The sequence below is a fragment of the Mizuhopecten yessoensis genome, unplaced genomic scaffold (genome assembly GCF_002113885.1).
Source record: "Mizuhopecten yessoensis strain PY_sf001 unplaced genomic scaffold, ASM211388v2 scaffold716291, whole genome shotgun sequence".
Taxonomy (NCBI): Eukaryota; Metazoa; Mollusca; class Bivalvia; order Pectinida; family Pectinidae; genus Mizuhopecten; species Mizuhopecten yessoensis.
In genome coordinates this window covers 48,309-72,676 of record NW_018480043.1, presented here as the reverse complement: position 1 = coordinate 72,676, position 24,368 = coordinate 48,309, and the positions used below count along the sequence as shown (strand labels likewise).

Below are 24,368 nucleotides of genomic sequence, written 5' to 3'. Positions count from 1 at the left end.
ATGTAATAGTTAGGCCGTGATTGGCTTAACATGTAATAGTTAGGCCGTGATTTGCTTAACATGTATAAGTTAGGCAGTGATTGACTGAACATGTAATAGTTAGGCAGTGATTGGCTAAACATGTAATAGTTAGGCAGTGATTGGCTTAACTTGTAATGGTTAAGCAGGGATTGGCTGAACATGTAATAGTTAGACAGTGATTTGCTTAACATGTTATAGTTAGGCAGTGATTGGCTGAACATGTTATAGTTGGGCAGTGATTGGCTGAACGTGTAATAGTAAGGCAGTGATTGGCTTAACTTGTAATAGTTGGGCAGTGATTGGCTGAACATATAATATTTAGGCAGTGATTGGCTTAACATGTCATAGTTTGGCAATGATTGGCTGAACATGTAATAGTTAGGCAGTGATTGGCTTAACTTGTAATGGTTAAGCAGTGATTGGCTGAACATGTAATAGTTAGACAGTGATTAGCTGAACATGTCATAGTTAGCAGTGATTAGCTTTGCATGTAATAGTTAGGCCGTGATTGGCTTAACATGTAATAGTTAGGCCGTGATTTGCTTAACATGTATAAGTTAGGCAGTGATTGACTGAACATGTAATAGTTAGGCAGTGATTGGCTAAACATGTAATAGTTAGGCAGTGATTGGCTGAACATGTAATAGTTAGGCAGTGGTTGGCTTAACTTGTAATAGTTAGGCCGTGATTGGCTGAACATGTAACAGTTAGGCAGTGATTGGCTTAATATGTAATAGTTAGGCAGTGATTGGCTGAACATGTAATAGTTAGGGAGTGATTACCTGAACATGTCATAGTTATACAGTGATTAGCTGAACATGTCATAGTTAGACAGTGATTAGCTTAACATGTAATAGTTAGACCGTGATTAGCTGAACATGTTATAGTTAGGCAGTGATTGGCTGAACATAAACTAGTTAGACAGTGATTGGCTTAACATGAAATAGTAAGGCAGTGATTGGCTTAACTTGGAATAGTTAGGCAGTGATTGCCTTAACTTGTAATAGTTAGGCCGTGATTTGCTTAACATGTAATAGTCCTAACTATTACATGTAAAGCTGAACATGTCATAGTTTGGCAGTGATTGGCTGAACATATAATATTTAGGCAGTGATTGGCTAAGCATGTAATAGTTAGGCAGTCATTAGCTGAACATGTCATAGTTTGGCAGTGATTGGCTGAACAGGTTATAGTGGGGCAGTGATTGGCTGAACATGAAATGGTTAGGCAGTGATGGGCTGAACATGTTATAGTTGGGCAGTGATTGGCTAAACATGTCATAGTTAGGCAGTGATAAGCTGAACACGTTATAGTTAGACAGTGATTAGCTTTGCATGTTAAGCCAATCACTGTCTAACTCAATCACGGCCTAACTATAACATGTTCAACCAATCACTGCCTTACTATAACATGTTCCGCCAATCACTGTCTAACTCAATCACGGCCTAACTATAACATGTTCAACCAATCACTGCCTTACTATAACATGTTCCGCCAATGACTGTCTAACTCTAACATGTTCAGTCAATCACTGCCTAACTATAGCATGTTCAGCTTATCACTGCTTAACTATAACATGTTCAGCGAATAATTGTCTAACTATAACATGTTCAGCGAATCACTGCCTAACTATTACAAGTTAAGTCGATCACTGCCTAACTATTATACGTTCAGCCAATCACTGCCCAACTATTTCATGTTAAGCCAATCACTGTCTAACTCTAAAATGTTCAGCCAATCACTGCATAACTATTACATGTTAAGCCAATCCCTGCCTAACTATTAAATGTTTAGCCAATCACTGCCTACCTATTACATGTTCAGCCAATGACTGCCTAACTATTACATGCTTAGCCAATCACTGCCTAACAATTACATGTTCAGCCAATCGCTGCCTAACTATTGCATGTGCAGCCAATCACTGCCTAACAATTACATGTTCAGCCAATCGCTGCCTAACTATTGCATGTGCAGCCAATCACTGCCTAACAATTTCATGTTAAGCCAATCACTGTCTAACTCTAAAATGTTCAGCCAATCACTGCCCAACTAACCACTGCCTAACTATTACATTTTTAGCCAATCACTGCCTACCTATTACATGTTCAGCCAATCCCTGCCTAACTATTAAATGTTTAGCCAATCACTGCCCAACTATAACATGTTCACTATTCCATGTTCAGCTAATCACTGTCTAACTATTACAGTTTCAGCCAATCACTGCTTAACCATTACAAGTTAAGCCAATCACATTACATGTTAAGCCAATTACTGCCTAACTATAACATGTGCAGCCAATCACTGCCTAACCTGTATAACTATGACATGTTCAAGTAATCACTCCCTAACTATTACACGTTCAGCCAATCACTGCCCAACTAATCACTGCCTAACTATCTGCCTAACTATTACATGTAAAGCTGAACATGTCATAGTTATACAGGTTAGGCAGTGATTGGCTGGACATGTTATAGTTAGGCAGTGGTAAGCTGAACATGTTATAGTTATGCAGTGATTGGCTGAACATGGAATAGTTAGGCAGTGATTGTCTTAACATGTAATAGTTAGACCGTTATTAGCTGAACATGTTATAGTTATGCAGTGATAAGCTGAACATGCTATAGTTAGGCAGTGATTGACTTAACATGTAATAGTTAGACCTTGATTAGCTGAACATGTTATAGTTATGCAGTGATAAGCTGAACATGCTATAGTTAGGCAGTGATTGACTTAACATGTAATAGTTAGACCGAGATTAGCTGAACATGTTTTAGTTAGGCAGTGATTGGCCGACCATGTTATAGTTAGGCAGTAATAAGCTGAACATGTTATAGTTATGCAGTGATTGGCTGAACATCTAATAGATAGACAGTGATTGGCTGAAAATGGAATAGTTAGGGAGTGATTACCTGAACATGTCCTAGTTATACAGTGATTAGCCTATTTAGGCAGTGATTGGCTTAAAATGTCATAGTTTGGCAATGATTGGCTGAACATGTTATAGTTATGCAGTGATAAGCTGAACATGCTATAGTTAGACAGTGATTGGATGTACATGTTATAGTTAGGCAGTAATTGGCTGCCCATGTAATAGTTAGGCAGTCATTAGCTGAACATGTCATAGGCTGAACATGAAATAGTTGGGCAGTGATTGGCTGAACGTGTAATAGTTAGGGAGTGATTGGCTAAACATGTAACAGTTAGGCAGTGATTGGCTGCACATGTTATAGTTAGGCAGTGATAAACTGAACATGAAATAGTTAGGCAGGGATTGGCTGAACATGTTATAGTCCCGCAGTGATTGGCTGAACGTGTTATAGTTAGACAGTGATTTGCTTAACATGTAATAGTTCATGTACTATTTAGGCAGTGATTGGCTTAACTTATAATGGTTAAGCAGTGATTGGCTGAACATATAATATTTAGGCAGTGATTGGCTTAAAATGTCATAGTATGGCAATGATTGGCTGAACATGTTAGAGTTAGGCAGTGATTGGCTGACCCCCTTATAGTTAGACAGTGATTTGCTGAACATGTTATAGTTATGCAGTGATTGGCTGAACATGAAATGGTTAGGCAGTGATGGGCTGAACATGTTATAGTTATGCAGTGATAAGCTGAACATGTTGTAGTTAGACAGTGATTGGCCGAACATGTTATAGTTAGACAATTATTCGCTGAACATGTTATAGTTATACAGTGATTGACTGAACATGTTATAGTTAGCAGTGATAAGCTGAACATGAAATAGTTAGACAGTGATTGCTCATTTTTTTTTTTTTTAAAAAAAAAAAAAATGAGCAATCACTGTCTAACTATTTCATGTTCAGCCGAGCACTGCCTAACTATGACATGTTCAGCCAATCACTGTTTAACTATAACATGTTCAGCTAATCAAGGTCTAACTATTACATGTTAAGCCAATCCCTGCCTAACTATTAAATGTTTAGCCAATCACTGCCCAACTATTACAAGTTAAGCCAATAACTGCCTAACTATTACATGCTCAGCCAATCACTGCCTAACAATTACATGTTCAGCCAATCCCTGCCTAACTATTTCATGTTCAGCCTATGACATGTTCAGCTAATGACTGCCTAACTATTACATGCTTAGCCAATCACTGCCTAACAATTACATGTTCAGCCAATCCCTGTCTAACTATAACATGTCCAGCCAATCACTGCCTAACATGAAATAGTTAGGCAGTACTTGGCTGACCATGTAATAGTTAGGCATTGATTGGCTTAACATGAAATAGTAAGGCAGTGATTGGCTGAACGTGTTATAGTTAGACAGTGATTTGCTTAACATGTAATAGTTCATGTACTATTTAGGCAGTGATTAGCTAAACATGTCATAGTTAGGCAGTGATTGGATGAACATGTAATAGTTAGGAAGTGATTGGCTGAACTTGTAATAGTTAGGCAGAGATTGGCTTAACATGTAATAGTTAGGGTTAGACAGTGATTTGCTGAACATGTTATAGTTATGCAGTGATTGGCTGAACATCTAATAGTTAGACAGTGATTGACTGAACATGTTATAGTTAGCCAGTGATTGGCTGAACATGATATAGTTATACAGTGATTGGCTGAACATCTAATAGTTAGACAGAGATTGGCTGAACATGTTATAGATAGACAGTGATTGACTGAACATGTTATAGTTAGCAGTGATTGGCTGAACATATAATATTTAGGCAGTGATTGGCTTAACCTGTAATAGTGAGGCAGTGATTGGCTGAACAAGAAATAGTTAGGCAGTGATTGTCTTAACATGTAATAGTTAGACCGAGATTAGCTGAACATGTTTTAGTTAGGCAGTGATTGGCCGACCATGTTATAGTTAGGCAGTGATAATCTGAACATGTTATAGTTAGCCAGTGATTGGCTGAACATGTGATAGTTAGGCAGTGATTGGCCGACCATGTTATAGTTAGGCAGTAATAAGCTGAGCATGTTATAGTTAGACAGTGGTTGGCTGAACATGTTATAGTGGGGCGGTGATGGGCTGAACGTGTAATAGTTAGGGAGTGATTGGCTAAACATGTAACAGTTAGGCAGTGATTGGCTTAACATGTACTATTTAGGCAGTGATTGGCTAACCATGTAATAGTTAGGCATTGATTGGCTGAACATGTTATAGTCAGGCAGTGATAAGCTGAACATGAAATAGTTAGGCAGTACTTGGCTGACCATGTAATAGTTAGGCAGTGATTGGCTTAACATGAAATAGTTAGGCAGTGATTGGCTGAACATGTCATAGTTAGGCAGTGCTCGGCTGAACATGAAATAGTTAGGCAGTGATTGGCTGAACATGTAATAGTTAGGCAGTGATTGGCTGAACTTGTAATAGTTAAGCAGTGATTGGCTGAACATGAAATAGATAGGCAGTGATTTGCTGAATATGCAATAGTTATACAGTGATTTGCTTAACATGTAATAGTTAGGCAGTGTTTGGCTGAACATGAAATAGTTAGGCCGTGATTGGCTGAACATGTAATAGTTAGGCAGTGATTGACTTAACTTGTAATAGTTAAGCAGTGATTGGCTGAACATGTAATAGTAAGGCAGTGATTGGCTGAACATGTAATAGTTAGGCAGTGATTGGCTGAACATGTAATAGTTAGACAGTCATTAGCTAAACATGTCATAGTTATACAGTGATTAGCTGAACATGTCATAGTTAGACAGTGATTAGCTTTACATGTAATAGTAAGGCAGTGATTGGCTTAGCATGTAATAGTTAGGCCGTGATTTGCTTAACATGTAATAGTTAGGCAGTCATTGGCTGAACATGTAATAGTTAGGCCGTGATTTGCTTAACATGTAATATTTAGGCAGTGATTGGCTGAACATGTAATAGTTAGGCCGTGATTGGCTTAACTTGTAATAGTTAGGCAGTGATTGGCTGAGCATGTAATAGTTAGGCAGTGATTGGCTTAACATGTAATAGTTAGGCAGTCATTGGCTGAACATGTAATAGTTACGCAGTGATTAGCTGAACATGTAATAGTTAGGCAGTGATTGGCTTAACATGTAATAGTTAGGCAGTGATTGGCTGAACATGTTATAGATAGACAGTGATTGACTGAACATGTTATAGTTAGACAGTGATTGGCTGAACATGTTATAGTTAGGCAGTGATTGGCTGAACATGTAATAGGTAGGCAGTGATTAGCTGAACATGTCATAGTTATACGGTGCTTAGCTGAACATTTCATAGTTAGACAGCGATTAGCTTTACATGTAATAGTTAGACAGTGATTGGCTTAACATGTATTATAGTAAGGCAGTGATTGGCTTAGCATGTAATAGTTAGGCCGTGATTTGCTTAACATGTAATAGTTAGGCAGTGATTGGCTGCACATGTTATAGATAGACAGTGATTGACTGAACATGTTATAGTTAGACAGTGATTGGCTGTACATGTTATAGTTAGGCAGTGATTGGCTGAACATGAAATAGTTAGGCAGTGATTGGCTTAACATGTAATAGTTAGGCAGTCATTGGCTGAACATGTAATAGTTACGCGGTGATTAGCTGAACATGAAATAGTTGGGCAGTGATTGGCTGAACATGTAATAGTTAGGCCGTGATTGGCTGAACATGTCATAGTTAGACAGTGATTTGCTTAACATGTAATAGTTAGCATGTAATAGTTAGGCAGTGATTGGCTGAACATGAAATAGTTAGGCAGTGATTGGCTTAACATGTAATAGTTGGGCAGTGATTGGCTGAACATGAAATAGTTAGGCAGTGATTGGCTTAACATGTAATAGTTGGGCAGTGATTGGCTGAACATGTTATAGTTAGGCAGTGATAAGCTGAACATGTTATAGTTAGACAGTGATTGGCTGATCATGTTATAGTTAGGCAGTGATTGGCTGAACATGTTATAGTTAGGCAGTGATAAACTGAACATGAAATAGTTAGGCAGTGCTTGGCTGACCATGTGATAGTAAGGCAGTGATTGGCTGACCATGTAATAGTTAGGCAGTGATTGGCTTAACATGAAATAGTTGGGCAGTGATTGGCTGAACATGTACTATTTAGGCAGTGATTGGCTAAACATGTCATAGTTAGGCAGTGCTTGGCTGAACATGAAATAGTTAGGCAGTGATTGGCTGAACATGTTATAGATAGACAGTGATTGAATGAACATGTTATAGTTAGACAGTGATTGGCTGAACATGTAATAGTTAGGCAGTGATTAGCTGAACATGTAATAGTTAGGCAGTGATTGGCTTAACTTGTAATAGTTAGGCAGTGATTGGCTGAGCATGTAATAGTTAGGCAGTGATTGGCTTAACATGAAATAGTTGGGCAGTGATTGGCTGAACATGTTATAGATAGACAGTGATTGAATGAACATGTTATAGTTAGACAGTGATTGGCTGAAATGTTATAGTTAGACAGTGATTGGCTGAACATGTAATAGTTAGGCAGTGATTGGCTTAAAATGTAATAGTTAGGCAGTCATTGGCTGAACATGTAATAGTTACGCGGTGATTAGCTGAACATGAAATAGTTGGGCAGTGATTGGCTGAACATGTACTATTTAGGCAGTGATTGGCTAAACATGTCATAGTTAGGCAGTGCTTGGCTGAACATGAAATAGTTAGGCAGTGATTGGCTTAACTTGTAATAGTTACGCAGTGATTAGCTGAACATGTAATAGTTAGGCAGTGATTGGCTTAACAACATGTAATAGTTAGGCAGTGATTAGCTGAACATGTCATAGTTATACGGTGATTAGCTGAACATTTCATAGTTAGACAGCGATTAGCTTTACATGTAATAGTTAGACAGTGATTGGCTTAACATGTATTAGTTAGGCCGTGATTTGCTTAACATGTAATAGTTAGGCAGTGATTAGCTGAACATGTCATAGTTATACGGTGATTAGCTGAACATTTCATAGTTAGACAGCGATTAGCTTTACACGTAATAGTTAGACAGTGATTGGCTTAACATGTATTAGTTAGGCAGTGATTGGCTGAACATGTACTATTTAGGCAGTGATTAGCTGAACATGTCATAGTTATACAGTGATTAGCTTAACATGTCATAGTTAGACAGTGATTAGCTTTGCATGTAATAGTTAGGCAGTGATTGGCTTAACATGTAATAGTTAGGCCGTGATTGGCTGAACATGTCATAGTTAGACAGTGATTTGCTTAACATGTAATAGTTAGACAGTGATTAGCTGAACATGTTATAGTTAGACAGTGATTAGCTGAACATGTTATAGTTAGGCAGTGATTGGCTGAACATGTTATAGTTATACAGTGATTGACTGAACATGTTATAGTTAGACAGGGATTGGCTGAACATGATATAGTTATACAGTGATTGGCTGAACATGTTATAGTTAGACAGTGATTGGCTGAACATGTTATAGGTAGGCAGTGATTAGCTGAACATGAAATAGTTAGACAGTGCTTGGCTGACCATGTAACAGTAAGGCAGTGATTGGCTGAACATGTAATAGTTAGGCAGTGATTGGCTGAACATGTTATAGGTGATTGGCTGAACATGTCATAGTTAGACAGTGATAGCTTTACATGTAATAGTTAGGCAGAGATTAGCTGAACATGTCCTAGTTATACAGTGATTGGCTGAATATGCAATAGTTAGGTAGTAATAAGTAGTTATACAGTGATTGGCTGAATATGTTATAGTTAGACAGGGATTGGCTGAACATGTTATAGGTGATTGGCTGAACATGTCATAGGTAGGCAGTGCTTGGCTGAACATGAAAGAGTTGGGCAGTGATTGGCTGAACCTGAACATGTCATAGTTAGGCAGTGATTAGCTTAACATGTCATAGTTAGACAGTGATAGCTTTACATGTAATAGTCAGGCAGTGATTGGCTTAACCTGCAATAGTTAGGCAGTGATTTGCTTAACATGTAACAGTTAGGCAGTGATTGGCTAAACATGTTATAGTTAGACAGGGATTGGCTGAACATGATATAGTTATACAGTGATTTGCTGAACATGTAATAGTCAGGCAGTGATTGGCTTAACCTGCAATAGTTAGGCAGTGATGGGCTTAACATGTAATAGATAGGCAGTGATTGGCTGGACATGTTATAGGTAGGCCGTGATTAGCTGAACATGTTATAGTTATACAGTGATTTGCTGAACATGTAATAGTTACGCAGTGATTAGCTGAACATGTAATAGTCAGGCAGTGATTGGCTTAACCTGCAATAGTTAGGCAGTGATTGACTTAACTTGTAATAGTTACGCAGTGATTGGCTGAACATGTACTATTTAGGCAGTGATTGGCTAAACATGTTATAGTTAGACAGGTATTGGCTGAACATGATATAGTTATACAGTAATTGGCTGAACATGTTATAGGTGATTGGCTGAACATGCAATAGTTAGGTAGTAATAGGCTGAACAGGTAAAAGTTAGGCCGTGATTAGCTGAACATGTCATAGTTATACAGTGATTGGCTTAACATGTCATAGTTAGACAGTGATTAGCTTTACATGTAATAGTTAGGCAGTGATTGGCTGAACATGTAATAGTTAGGCCGTGATTGGCTGAACATGTCATAGTTAGACAGTGATTTGCTTAACATGTAATAGTTAGAGAGTGATTAGCTGAACATGTTATAGTTAGACAGTGATTGGCTGAACATGTTATAGTTAGACAGTGATTGGCTGAACATGTCATAGTTAGGCAGTGATTAGCTGAACATGTCATAGTTAGACAGTGATTAGCTTTACATGTAATAGTTAGGCAGTGATTGGCTTAACATGAAATAGTTAGGCAGTGATTTGCTTAACATGTAGTAGTTAGGCAGTGATTGGCTGAACATGGAATAGATAGGCAGTGATTGGCTAAACATGTAATAGTTAGGCAGTGATTGGCTGAACATGTCATAGTTAGACAGTGATTTGCTTAAGATGTAATAGTTAGACAGTGATTAGCTGAACATGTCATAGTTAGACAGTGATTGGCTTTACATGAAATAGTTAGGTAGTGATAGGCTGAACATGTAATAGTTAGGCCGTGATTGGCTGAACATGTTAAAGTTAGACAGTGATTGGCTTAACATGAAATAGTTAGGTAGTAATAGGCTGAACATGTTATAGTTAGGCCGTGATTGGCTGAATATGCAATAGTTAGGTAGTAATAGGCTGAATATGTAACAGTTAGGCCGTGATTGGCTGAACATGCAATAGTTAGGTAGTAATAAGCTGAACATGTAATAGTTAGGCAGTGATTGGCTGAACATGTAATAGTTAGGCAGTGATTGGCTTAACATGTAATAGTTAGGCAGTGATTGGCTGAACATGTAATAGTTAGGCAATGATTAGCTGAACATGTCATAGTTATACAGTGATTAGCTGAACATGTCATAGTTAGACAGTGATTAGCTAAACATGTAATAGTTAGACCGTGATTAGCTGAACATGTTATAGTTAGGCAGTGCTTGGCTGAACATGAAATAGTTAGGCAGTGATTAGCTGAACATGTAATAGTTAGGCCGTGATTGGCTTAACTTGTAATAGTTAGGCAGTGTTTGGCTTAACATGAAATAGGTAGGCAGTGATTTGCTGAACATGAAATAGTTCGGCAGTGATTGGCTGAATATGTAATAGTTAGACATTGATTGGCTGATCATGTAATAGTTAGGCAATGATTAGCTGAAAATGTCATAGTTATACAGTGATTTGCTGAATATGTAATAGCTAGGCAGTGATTTGCTTAACTTGTAATAGGTAGGCAGTGATTTGCTGAATATGTAATAGTTATACAGTGATTTGCTGAATATGTAATAGCTAGGCAGTGATTTGCTTAACTTGTAATAGTTAGGCAGTGTTTGGCTTAACATGAAATAGTTAGGCAGTGATTGGCTGAACATGTAATAGTTATACAGTTATTTGCTGAATATGTAATAGTTAGGCAGTGATTTGCTTAACTTGTAATAGTTAGGCAGTGATTGGCTGAACATGTAATAGTTATACAGTGATTAGCTGAACATGTAATAGTTAGGCAGTGATTGGCTGAACATGTAATAGTTAGGCAGTGATTGGCTGAACATGTAGTAGTTATACAGTGATTAGCTGAACTTGAAATAGTTAGGCAGGGATTGGCTGAACCTGTAATAGTTAGGCAGTGATTTGCTGAATATGTAATAGTTATACAGTGATTAGCTGAACATGTAATAGTTAGGCAGTGATTGGCTGAATATGTAATAGTTAGGCAGTGATTAGCTTAACATGTAATAGTTATACAGTGATTTGCTGAATATGTAATAGTTAGACATTGATTGGCTGATCATGTAATAGTTAGGCAGTGATTAGCTGAACATATCTTAGTTAGGTAGTAAAAGACTGAACATGTAATAGTAAGGCCGTGATTGGCTGAACATGCAATAGTTAGGTAGTAATAGGCTGAACATGTAATAGTTAGGCCGTGATTGGCTGAACATGCAATAGTTAGGTAGTAATAGGCTGAACAGGTAAAAGTTAGGCCGTGATTAGCTGAACATGCTATGACTTTAATACATAATATGAGCAGTGTTTTGCTATTGAACAGAAGCTGTGTGTAAATAGTCAGAGCCAATCTGTACACACTTCCTTTGCTTGTATTGTTTGCGACCATATCCAAAGCACACGGTGCGTCATTCACAAAGAATGATGAGAAGAGATCCTATCAGATGCGACAAATATATAAATTGTCAAATTATGTAAACCCCTAATTATCAATTGATTAATTATAGAGGGATCATATTTGACGTGGCAAGGGTCACTCCTGAGGAGGGGCCAATACTACACCTAGAGCAGACAGGTGTCGAGGTTAAGGTTGTGGAAGGTCAGGAACCTTACTACCTGTATCTGTGTCAGACAGAGGAAGCGTACGGCAGCCCACCTACCCTGGGACCAGATGAGGAAACGTTCGGTCACCTACTAGAATGTCAGACCTGGGGGCCTCGGGTCCAAACCATCACCCTGATAGTTACAGTGGATCGGGTTCTCCGGCAAAACGAGGAGATTGTTCTACGACCAGCAATAACATCGGGTGGTGTCGAGATGCAAGAAGATGAAAATGTCGGGGTAAGATTTGTTTTTAATTTTGTATGAAGATAATCGCAAACTAGTCACATAAAGCAAAATCTTTACGCTGTAGAAAGTTTGATAAAAATCTGATGAAACGGGAGCGAGTATGAATAAGTTATGTCCATGAGCCCCTAAACATAGTAAAGGGGTGGTACATGTAATTATTAAGTGTGTGCCTTCTCCGTCGATCGGCCTTTCCAATTTGGTTAGATATTTTGTTTAGATAATTCCCTCCCAAGAAATTAAAACAGTGATACATTTTTATTTGTTCATACATCGTGGGTTTGGTTACACATGAATAATAAATGTAGGTAAATGTATAGGACCTGTATGTTTTGCTTCTCTCACAGGGGTATGAGTTAGAGTTGTGTCCATTCAAAACGCGAGAAAGCTATGGGCATACACATGTTTAACAAACATTTAAAGAATACATTCCATCGGGTATTTTTGCCCCCTCTAGTTATCTCAAATTGATCTCGTAGTCTTTGTTTTCTCTTTATGTGTTCACGTTTTACCAGAAAAGTCGTGTAAATAGTGTTATATCACTGCTCCTTGTGACGTTGCATAGGTTTTGTAATTCGCCGAAAATTGTGTGGTGTTATAGTGATATCACATAATAGGTGCACGATAGGGTTAGAGCTATACTGACTGACTTTCTCACAGACATTATCTGTATAGTCTGCATAGAAATTATTCTGACATATTACCTTATAATTACTAGATCACAAAGGTTACAATAACTGTCCCTCTGGTACCCACTGGAATCACGTATTTCACCATGGCAAGCAGGGAGAAGAAACAAGTTTTTAAGATCTCCGAAGAGGCAGTCGTACTGAAACCGGAAAGTGAACCGGAAGCGGAAATCGATATTCCCGCCGGCACGTTTGACTCTGGCGAACTCTCAATCAAAGTATGTTCCATTTAAGTTAAGGAGTGTTGCCTCTTCCGTTCAACATAACTAAAATCGACATGGTCACTATTTGTTGACATTGTTGTGTGTAGTTTGTTTAATATGAGAAAGCACGGACGTTTCAGTTTTCACACCATGTTCACCAACACAACAAAACGATGCATGTGTTTCAAAATTATATTATCACCTGTATGATTGCATAGTCTTTATGAAAGATGGACGTAACGCACCTCCATTCTGTTTCGTCAATAGCTAAGACCAATGTTGTGCAGCGTATTCATTTTGGCATGCTGTACGTGAATCTATTATTTATTATTTTACAGTACCATGTATGTGTGTTAGGTTCATCATTTAGTTTTATTAATCTCTAATTAACATGTTCCAGTTCGTGGTCCCAACAGATGGTCCTGATGAAGCTGACGACCAGGATAAAAAGGATCAGAGCAAGCCCAAGGGTGAACCCGTTCTAATGACAAGTATCCTTGACCTTTCCACCACTGACGGCCAAATGCCCAAACATGACATACAAATGAAGATGCCGGTAACTGTCGCGGACAAGTCGGAAGCCGTCGTTGTGCTGACGACATCAAATCCCGACCCAAACCTGGAGCAGTGGGATTGGGATGAAATTCCAGCGGAAATTGATGGCGCTGGCAAGGCTGTGTTTACAATCAACCACTTTTCTATGTGAGTTTCCGGTAAATAGAAATCTTGTAGTGTTGAGTCATTCAAATGCAAACATTTTCGTATGGGCTAGAAGGTATACGTATATAGGAAATTGAAGATTTAGGAAACTCATTTTTACTTTAATGTTTTATTTAGATATTACCAATATCCACAGATATAAGGACAAGGTACACACGAGTAGTCGGACACTGACATTACCGAAACCAGACAAGTTGGTCCTTTCTCAGTTGTTCTCTATGCGTTTCTTGCCATTTCGTCGTTATCCTTGCTTGTGTGCATTTTGTTGGAAACGGTTATATTTGTTGTTATGTATTTGTTTGTTTTACTTTTCTTGTAGTTACTTGAGTTAGTGTTTTTGGACATACTGTTGTAATGTGTCTCTATTACAGTTTTGAAGAACAAGTAATTGGATTTCAAATATTGTTTTGCCATTGTTTCCAATTGTACTTCAGTTTTACAACGTTAAGACTGCACACATTTTATTTAGACCTTACCAATGCCCTTAATGTATGTAACACCCATCATGCTAATGGTATAGAAAGTTGTTCTTGCCTCTCAGGATGTAACCCAATGTTTAAAGATGTTCTGATCCCAAAACACTTAAATAGCGTTCTATACGTTAACAGTGGCCCTTCCGGCCATGAATAAAAATTGGTCTATTGTAACCTACCGGTTATGGCATAATTCCAGATTTTCCGGGACTTCAAAGCCTAAACTTGATGCCAATCCTGAAGGCGTAAAGGATACTGTAAGAAATACCTTTCTTAAGATGCGCAGAGTTGAGTTCTTAGTCGCTTTGAAAACTCCGGAAATGGACGAAAGTAAAACGGATATGATCATAACATGTGGAACAAAGCGTAAAACAAAACTAGTGAAGAAAAAATATGATAGCAACTACACATGGTTCAATGTGGGATCAGACGACAATCTTAAAAATGTTCCAGAGGGACAGACATTTCAGGTAAGTAAATGATTAACAGGTACATACGACCCTGCTTTACTTGTACAGGATATCTCAAGGGGTTGACGTTTTGGTCAGAAATCTAGTAACAGCTAAACGTGATTCAGTGTATCTTCAGAAGGTACCTGAAGGACGGAGATTTTAGAGAGAGGACAAATTCAGGCAACGCCACTAGTCAAATTTCGTTCAACTGAAATTTATCGATTTCCGTGGATACATTAACAATGCATTTCATTAACCTATCTCACACGCACACTCACACTCACACTCACACTCTCACACTCACACTCTCACACTCACACTCACACTTACACTCTCACACTCACACTCACACTCACACACTCACACTCACACTCACACACACTCTCACACACACACACACTCACACTCACACTCACACACTCACTCTCACACTCACACTCACACTCTCACTCACACACTCACTCTCACACTCACACTCACACTCTCAAACTCACACTCACACTCACACTCTCACACTCACACTCACACTCTCACACTCACACACACACTCACACTCACACTCACACACTCACACTCACACTCACACTCACACTCTCACACTCACACAGGGTCTCTCACACTCACACTCACACTCTCACACTCACACACACACTCACACTCACACTCACACTCACACTCTCAAACTCACCCTCACACTCACACTCTCACACTCACACTCACACTCACACACTCACTCTCACACTCACACTCACACTCTCACACTCTCACACTCTCACACTCTCACACTCACACTCACAAAACAAATCGCTTCGCTTACTTTGTGTTGCTTAACACTGCAGAATGGAACCATATGGAGAACAAGAGCAACATATTCACACTGAAACTGTAACTATAAAGTTTACTTGAAATATAACTGTCCTAATTACTTAAACTGTAGCTATACTATTTCTACGACTGTAACTAGCTACATGTATAAAGTTTACTTCAAAGGTAACTGTAAATTTTACTGAAACTGTCACTGCTCTTTGTACTTGAACTGTAGCTACAATATTTATTTAAACTGAAACTATAATGTTAACATACACAGAAACTATAATGTTCACATAAACTGTAACTATAATGTTCACATAAACTGTAACTATAATGTTTAATTAAAATGAAACTGTCCTAATTACTTGAACTGTAGCTACAATACATGTATTTACATAAACTATATTTATAATGTTTACCGAATCTGTAAAGTATAATGTTAACATAAACTGTAAGTATAATGTTAACATAAATTGTAAGTATAATGTTAACATAAACTGTAAGTATATTGTTAACATAAACTGTAAGTATAATGTTAACATAAACTGTAAGTATAATGTTAACATAAACTGTAATTATAATGTTAAATTAAACTGTAACTTTAATAGATATTTAAAATTGTAACGATAACGTCCACATAAACACAGATATTTACTTATATTTTCAATTTAAACATGTCTGGGTTTTTTCGGACAGCCAAACGTCACACGTGTTTGCTTCTAACGGTTGTCTAGTGTTATTCGAGGCTTGAGGAAAAGCTTTCTGGTGTCCAATAACATACCAAAAATGACTCTAAGTTGCATAAAAGGACTGACAGAGATAAGTACGTTTCTTCTCTAATACATGTACGAAATAATCGGTTCCCTTGTCTTTCCCGACCCAAAGCGGTTTAGTACTTGTTTCTCTCGGTCTAACATTCTATAAAAGTGCTTCAATATATAACTGACAAAATAGTCCATAGATTTCACATGTTTCAGATTGTTATTCGTGGCAACTTAAAAGAAGGAAGTGACGACGAGAATATGAAGCTAATTTTTAAGAGCGGCGATCAAGAAAGTTCCCGTGCCCTGGAAATCGTCAGTACCTGTCCCGACCCACGTGAACTTTCAGGGGAGGTGGAAATAATCAAGGAAACTAAGACTCGTGTACCGACTGATGACAAGGAAACAGTAGAGCAAATCGATGATGGGTTGTTCTCTTGTTTCTCTAGAAGCAAAAGTATAAAGGTGACGAAGGCCAAGTCAGAGGTCTGGGAGATCAACACATGTACGTTGTGTACCATACCGTTCAGTACTACACTGACTAAACGGGGTGAGTTACAATCAGTGCCGTTCAACATCACACTGACTAAACGGGGTGAGTTACTATCAATACCGTTTAGCATCACACTGACTAAACGGGATGAGTTGTAATTTATACCGTTCAACATTACACTGACTAAACGGAGTGAGTTGTAATTAATACCGTTCATCATCACACTGACTAAACGGGGTGAGTTGTAATTAATACCGTTCAACATCACACTAACTAAACGGGGTGAGTTGTAATTAATACCGTTTATCATCACACTAACTAAACGGGGTTAGTTCCTATCATTACCGTTCAATACTTCACTGACTAAACGGATCAATTTTTTTCGTATACCTATAACTACTCTCATTGACCACAGGAAAAAGTACAAATCAAAGCTGTTAAGCACCACACTCATTTAGATGATTTGAAGTCAAAACCAATCACATCAGTACTGATTTAAGACTTGTTATTTAATCAATACCCTTCATTACCTGCAGCGAAAAAAAGGATAAATTCCATTAATAACGATCAATACCACACCGACGAAAGAAATGAGTTCCACTTCATACCAGTCACAACAGTAACTGTATTGACTAAATGCATCGATACCGTTCCTACCCGCACACTTTTTTTTTTTATTAAACTAAGATAATAAATGAGATGAATTCCAAGCGATAAGGTTCACTACCACACTGACTAAAGAGTTGAGTTTCACCTAATACCAGTCACTACTGTACTGACTAAAGAGTTGAGTTCCACTTAATACCAGTCACTATTGTACTGACTAAAGAATTGAGTTCCACTTAATACCAATCACTACTGTACTGACTAAAGAGTTGAGTTCCACTTAATACTAATCATTACTGTACTGACTAAAGAGTTGAGTTCCACTAAATACCAATCACTACTATACTGACTAAAGAGTTGAGTTCCACTAAATACCAGTCACTAGTGTACTGACTAAAGAGTTGAGTTCCACTTAATACCAGTCACTACTATACTGACTAAAGAAATGAGTTCCACTTAATACAAGTTACTACTGCACTGACTAAAGAGTTGAGTTCCACCTAATACCAGTCACTACTATACTGATTAAAGAGTTGAGGTCCACTTAATACCAGTCACTACTGTACTGATTAAAGAGTTGAATTCCACTTAATACCAGTCACTACTATACTGACTAAAGAAATGAGTTCCACTTAATACAAGTTACTACTGTACTGACTAAAGAGTTGAGTTCCACCTAATACCAGTCACTACTGTACTGACTAAAGAGTTGAGTTCCACTTAATACCAGTTACTACTGTTCTGACTAAAGAGTTGAGTTCCACCTAATACCAATCACAACTATACTGACTAAGGAGTTGAGTTCCACTTAATACCAGTTACTACTATAATGACTAAAGAGTTGAGTTCCACTTAATACCAGTCGCTACTGTACTGATTAAAGAGTTGAATTCCTCTTAATACCAGTCACTACTATACTGACTAAAGAAATGTGTTCCACTTAATACAAGTTTCTACTGTACTGACTAAAGAGTTGAGTTCCACCTAACACCAATCACTACTATACTGACTAAAGAGTTGAGTTCCACTTCATACCAGTCACTACTGTACTGACTAAAGAGTTGAGTTCCACTAAATATTAGTCACTACTGTACTGACTAAAGAGTTGAGTTCCACCTAATACCAATCACAACTATACTGACTAAAGAGTTGAGTTCCACTTAATACCAGTTACTACTGTAATGACTAAAGAGTTGAGTTCCACTTCATACCAGTTACTACTGTACTGACTAAAGAGTTGAGTTCCACTTAATACCAGTTACTACTGTAATGACTAAAGAGTTGAGTTCCACTTCATACCAGTTACTCCTGTACTGACTAAAGAGTTGAGTTCCACCTAATACCAGTCACTACTGTACGGACTAAAGAGTTGAGTTCCATTTAATACCAGTCACTAGTGTACTGACTAAAGAGTTGAGTTCCACTTAATACCAGTCACTACTGTACGGACTAAAGAGTTGAGTTCCACTAGTTGAGTTCCACCTAATACCAATCACTTCTATACTGACTAAAGAGTTGAATGCCACTTAATACCAGTTACTACTGTACGGACTAAAGAGTTGAGTTCCATTTAATACCAATCACTACTATACTGACTAAATAGTTGAGTTCCACTTAATACCAGTCCCTACTGTCCTGAATAAAGAGTTGAGTTCCACCTAATACCAATCACTTCTATACTGACTAAAGAGTTGAGCTCCACTTAATACCAGTTACTACTGTACTAACTAAAGAGTTGAGTTCCACCTAATACCAATCACTTCTATACTGACTAAAGAGTTGAGTTCCACCTAATACCAATCACTTCTATACTGACTAAAGAGTTGAATACCACTTAATACCAGTTACTACTGTACTGACTAAAGAGTTTAGTTCCACTCAATGCCAATCACTACTGTACTGACTAAAGAGTTGAGTTCCACCTAATACCAGTCACTACTGTACTGACTAAAGAGTTGAGTTCCACCTAATACCAGTCACTACTGTACTGACTAAATAGTTTAGTTCCACTCAATACCAATCACTACTGTACTGACTAAAGAGTTGAGTTCCACCTAATACCAGTCACTACTGTACTGATTAAAGAGTTGAGTTCAACTTAATACCAGTTACTACTGTACTGACTAAACAGTTGAGTTCAACTTAATACCAGTTACTACTGTACTGACTAAAGAGTTGAGTTCCACCTAATACCAATCATTACTGTACTGACTTAAGAGTTGAGTTCCACTTAATACCAGTCACTACTTACTGACTAAAGAGTTGAGTTCAACTTAATACCAGTTACTACTGTACTGACTAAAGAGTTGAGTTCCACCTAATACCAATCATTACTGTACTGACTTACCAGTTGAGTTCCACTTAATACCAGTCACTACTGTACTGACTAAAGAGTTGAGTTCCACTTAATACCAGTCACTACTGTACTGACTAAAGAGTTGAGTTCCACTTAATACCAGTTACTACTGTACTGACTAAAGAGTTGAGTTCCACCTAATACCAGTGACTACTGTACTGAGTAAAGAGTTGAGTTCCACTTAATACCAGTCACTACTGTACTGACTAAAGAGTTGATTTCAACTCAATACCAGTGACTACTGTACTGACTAAAGAGTTGAGTTCCACTTAATACCAATCACTACTATACTGACTAAAGAGTTTAGTTCCACTTAATACCAATCACTACTATACTGTCTAAACAGTTGAGTTCAACTTAATACCAGTCACTACTGTACTGACTAAAGAGTTTAGTTCCACTTAATACCAGTCACTACTGTACTGACTAAATAGTTGAGTTCCACTCAATACCAATCACTACTATACTGACTAAAGAGTTGAGTTCCACCTAATACCAATCACTAATGTACTGATTAAAGAGTTGAGTTCCACTTAATACCAATCACTACTATACTGATTAAAGAGTTGAATTCCACTTAATACCAATCACTACTGTACTGACGAAAGAGTTGAGTTCCACTTTATACCAGTTACTACTGTACTGACTAAAGAGTTGAGTTCCACCTAATACCAGTTACTACTGTACTGACGAAAAAGTTGAGTTCCACTTAATACCAATCACTACTATACTGACTAAAGAGTTGAGTTCCACCTAATACCAATCACTACTGTACTGACGAAAGAGTTGAGTTCAACTTAATACCAGTCACTAATGTACTGATTAAAGAGTTGAGTTCCACTTAATACCAATCACTACTATACTGATTAAAGAGTTGAATTCCACTTAATACCAATCACTACTGTACTGACGAAAGAGTTGAGTTCCACTTAATACCAGTTACTACTGTACTGACTAAAGAGTTGAATTCCACCTAATACCAGTTACTACTGTACTGACTAAAGAGTTGAGTTCCACTTAATACCAATCACTACTATACAGATTAAAGAGTTGAATTCCACTCAATACCAATCACTACTGTACTGACGAAAGAGTTGAGTTCCACTTAATACCAATCACTACTGTACTGATTAAAGAGTTGAATTCCACTTAATACAAATCACTACTGTACTGACGAAAGAGTTGAGTTCCACTTAATACCAGTTACTACTGTACTGAGTAAAGAGTTGAGTTCCACCTAATACCAGTTACTACAGTACTGATTAAAGAGTTGAGTTCCACTTAATACCAATCACTACTATACTGACTAAAGAGTTGAGTTCCACTTAATACCAGTTACTACTGTACTGACTAAAGAGTTGAGTTCCACCTAATACCAGTGACTACTGTACTGACTAAAGAGTTGAGTTCCACTTAATACCAGTCACTACTGTACTAATTAAAGAGTTGAGTTCCACTTAATACCAATCACTACTGTACTGACTAAAGAGTTGAGTTCTACTTAAAACCAGTCACTACTGTACTGACTAAAGAGTTGAGTTCCACCTAATACCAGTGACTACTGTACTGACTAAAGAGTTGAGTTCCACTTAATACCAGTTACTACTGTACTGACTAAAGAGTTGAGTTCAACTTAAAACCAGTCCCTACTGTACTGACTAAAGAGTTGAGTTCCACTTAATACCACTCACTACTGTACTGACTAAAGAGTTGAGTTCATCTTAATATCAGTCACTACTGTACTGACTAAAGAGTTGAGTTACTACTGTACTGACTAAAGAGTTGAGTTCAACTTAAAACCAGTCCCTACTGTACTGACTAAAGAGTTGAGTTCCACTTAATACCAGTTACTACTGTACTGACTAAAGAGTTGAGTTCCACTTAATACCAGTTGCTACTGTACTGACTGAAGAGTTGAGTTCAACTTAATACCAGTCACTACTGTACTGATTAAAGAGTTGAGTTCCACCTAATACCAATCACTACTGTACTGACTAAAGAGTTGAGTTCATCTTAATACCAGTCACTACTATACTGACTAAAGAGTTGAGTTCATCTCAATACCAGTCATTACTATACTGACTAAAGAGTTGAGTTCCACTAAATACCAGTCACTACTGTACTGACTAAAGAGTTGAGTTCATCTTAATACCAGTCACTACTGTACTGACTAAAGAGTTGAGTTCATCTTAATACCAGTCACAACTGTACTGACTAAAGAGTTGAGTTCCACTTAACACCAGTCACTACTGTTCTGACTAAAGAGTTGAGTTCCACTTAATACCAGTCACTACTATACTGACTAAAGAGTTGAGTTCCACTTAATACCAGTCACTACTGTACTGACTAAAGAGTTGAGTTCCACTTAATACCAGTCACTACTGTACTGACTAAAGAGTTGAGTTCCACTTAATACCAGTCACTACTGTACTGACTAAAGAGTTGAGTTCCACTTAATACCAGTCACTACTGTACTGACTAAAGAGTTGAGTTCCACTTAATACCAGTCACTACTGTACTGACTAAAGAGTTGAGTTCCACTTAATACCAGTCACTACTGTACTGACTAAAGAGTTGAGTTCCACTTAATACCAGTCACTACTGTACTGACTAAAGAGTTGAGTTCCACTTAATACCAGTCACTACTGTACTGACTAAAGAGTTGAGTTCCACTTAATACCAGTCACTACTGTACTGACTAAAGAGTTGAGTTCCACTTAATACCAGTCACTACTGTACTGACTAAAGAGTTGAGTTCCACTTAATACCAGTCACTACTGTACTGACTAAAGAGTTGAGTTCCACTTAATACCAGTCACTACTGTACTGACTAAAGAGTTGAGTTCCACTTAATACCAGTCACTACTGTACTGACTAAAGAGTTGAGTTCCACTTAATACCAGTCACTACTGTACTGACTAAAGAGTTGAGTTCCACTTAATACCAGTCACTACTGTACTGACTAAAGAGTTGAGTTCCACTTAATACCAGTCACTACTGTACTGACTAAAGAGTTGAGTTCCACTTAATACCAGTCACTACTGTACTGACTAAAGAGTTGAGTTCCACTTAATACCAGTCACTACTGTACTGACTAAAGAGTTGAGTTCCACTTAATACCAGTCACTACTGTACTGACTAAAGAGTTGAGTTCCACTTAATACCAGTCACTACTGTACTGACTAAAGAGTTGAGTTCCACTTAATACCAGTCACTACTGTACTGACTAAAGAGTTGAGTTCCACTTAATACCAGTCACTACTGTACTGACTAAAGAGTTGAGTTCCACTTAATACCAGTCACTACTGTACTGACTAAAGAGTTGAGTTCCACTTAATACCAGTCACTACTGTACTGACTAAAGAGTTGAGTTCCACTTAATACCAGTCACTACTGTACTGACTAAAGAGTTGAGTTCCACTTAATACCAGTCACTACTGTACTGACTAAAGAGTTGAGTTCCACTTAATACCAGTCACTACTGTACTGACTAAAGAGTTGAGTTCCACTTAATACCAGTCACTACTGTACTGACTAAAGAGTTGAGTTCCACTTAATACCAGTCACTACTGTACTGACTAAAGAGTTGAGTTCCACTTAATACCAGTCACTACTGTACTGACTAAAGAGTTGAGTTCCACTTAATACCAGTCACTACTGTACTGACTAAAGAGTTGAGTTCAACTTAATACCAATCACTACTGTACTGACTAAAGAGTTGAGTTCAACTTAATACCAGCGACTACTGTACTGACTAAATAGTTGATTTTGACTTAATACCAGTTACTTCTGTACTGACGAAATAGTTGAGTTCCACTTAATACCAGTCAGTACTGTACTGACGAAAGAGTTGTAATTAAATAGATACCGTTAATTATCCGCATCATAGAAAACGAGACGTATTCTAATAGTTACATACGTCATTACTACACTGACTATCGATGTGAGTTCCAAATAAAGCTGTTTACAGTAACACCTGACTAAATACCGTTTACTACGACACTGACTAAACGACGTGAAGTCAAATAAGTACGTTTTTCAACCCCACTAACGAAACCTTGACTTGAATTTAATCCTTTTTTCTTGGCTTAAAAGGCAAGAAGGACGAATAATAGCAAGTCAGAAATGAGGAGTTTTATTGCTATGATAATTACTAAGGGCATTTCGATTGTCTCCTGCCATAGTGTTTAATGGATTTTATTTATAGTTTAGAGTCACATTTCTGTTTATTTCGTATTGTATTTAAGGTTCCCCACTTTTTCATCCATTAGTGAGTAAATCTCAAATTCTAAAAATGTGCCCTCCCAAACTTCATGATCGTCTAAACTACCTAAACTGACGCAACGAGGTGAGATAAAATTAATACCATTTCCATTTTGACTTATTAAGGTTAGGTTAAAATAGTTTCTTTCATTACCAAACTAATCAAACGAGATCAGGTGGATTTAATAGCGTCTATTAACATTGACTAAACGAGGCAAGGCCAAAACTTAAAATAATATCTTTTATTACAACGCTGATCAAACGAATAAATAGCGACCTTGGCTAAGGAGGTGAAGTCACATTTAATGCCTCACTAGCAAACTAAGTTAGGTGAGGCTGAACTTAATATGTGTACTACCGCACTTAATAAGCAAGTTTAGTTAACATAAATGTGTTTCAAATAAAAGAAATTGAAGCGGGATCCGAATGT

General features: G+C 37.6%; 1 protein-coding gene across 1 annotated transcript in view; it reads left to right on the top strand.

Annotated features, from left to right (window-relative positions):
• LOC110442699 overlaps window positions 1-24,368 on the top strand; it is a 45,729-nt gene that overhangs the window by 16,107 nt on the left and 5,254 nt on the right. The window contains exons 7-11 of the mRNA XM_021486419.1: window positions 11,773-12,106; window positions 12,831-13,019; window positions 13,405-13,706; window positions 14,397-14,667; window positions 16,437-16,770. Of these exons, the coding sequence (XP_021342094.1) occupies window positions 11,773-12,106; window positions 12,831-13,019; window positions 13,405-13,706; window positions 14,397-14,667; window positions 16,437-16,770 (1,430 nt within the window). The remainder of the gene's footprint in view (window positions 1-11,772; window positions 12,107-12,830; window positions 13,020-13,404; window positions 13,707-14,396; window positions 14,668-16,436; window positions 16,771-24,368) is intronic.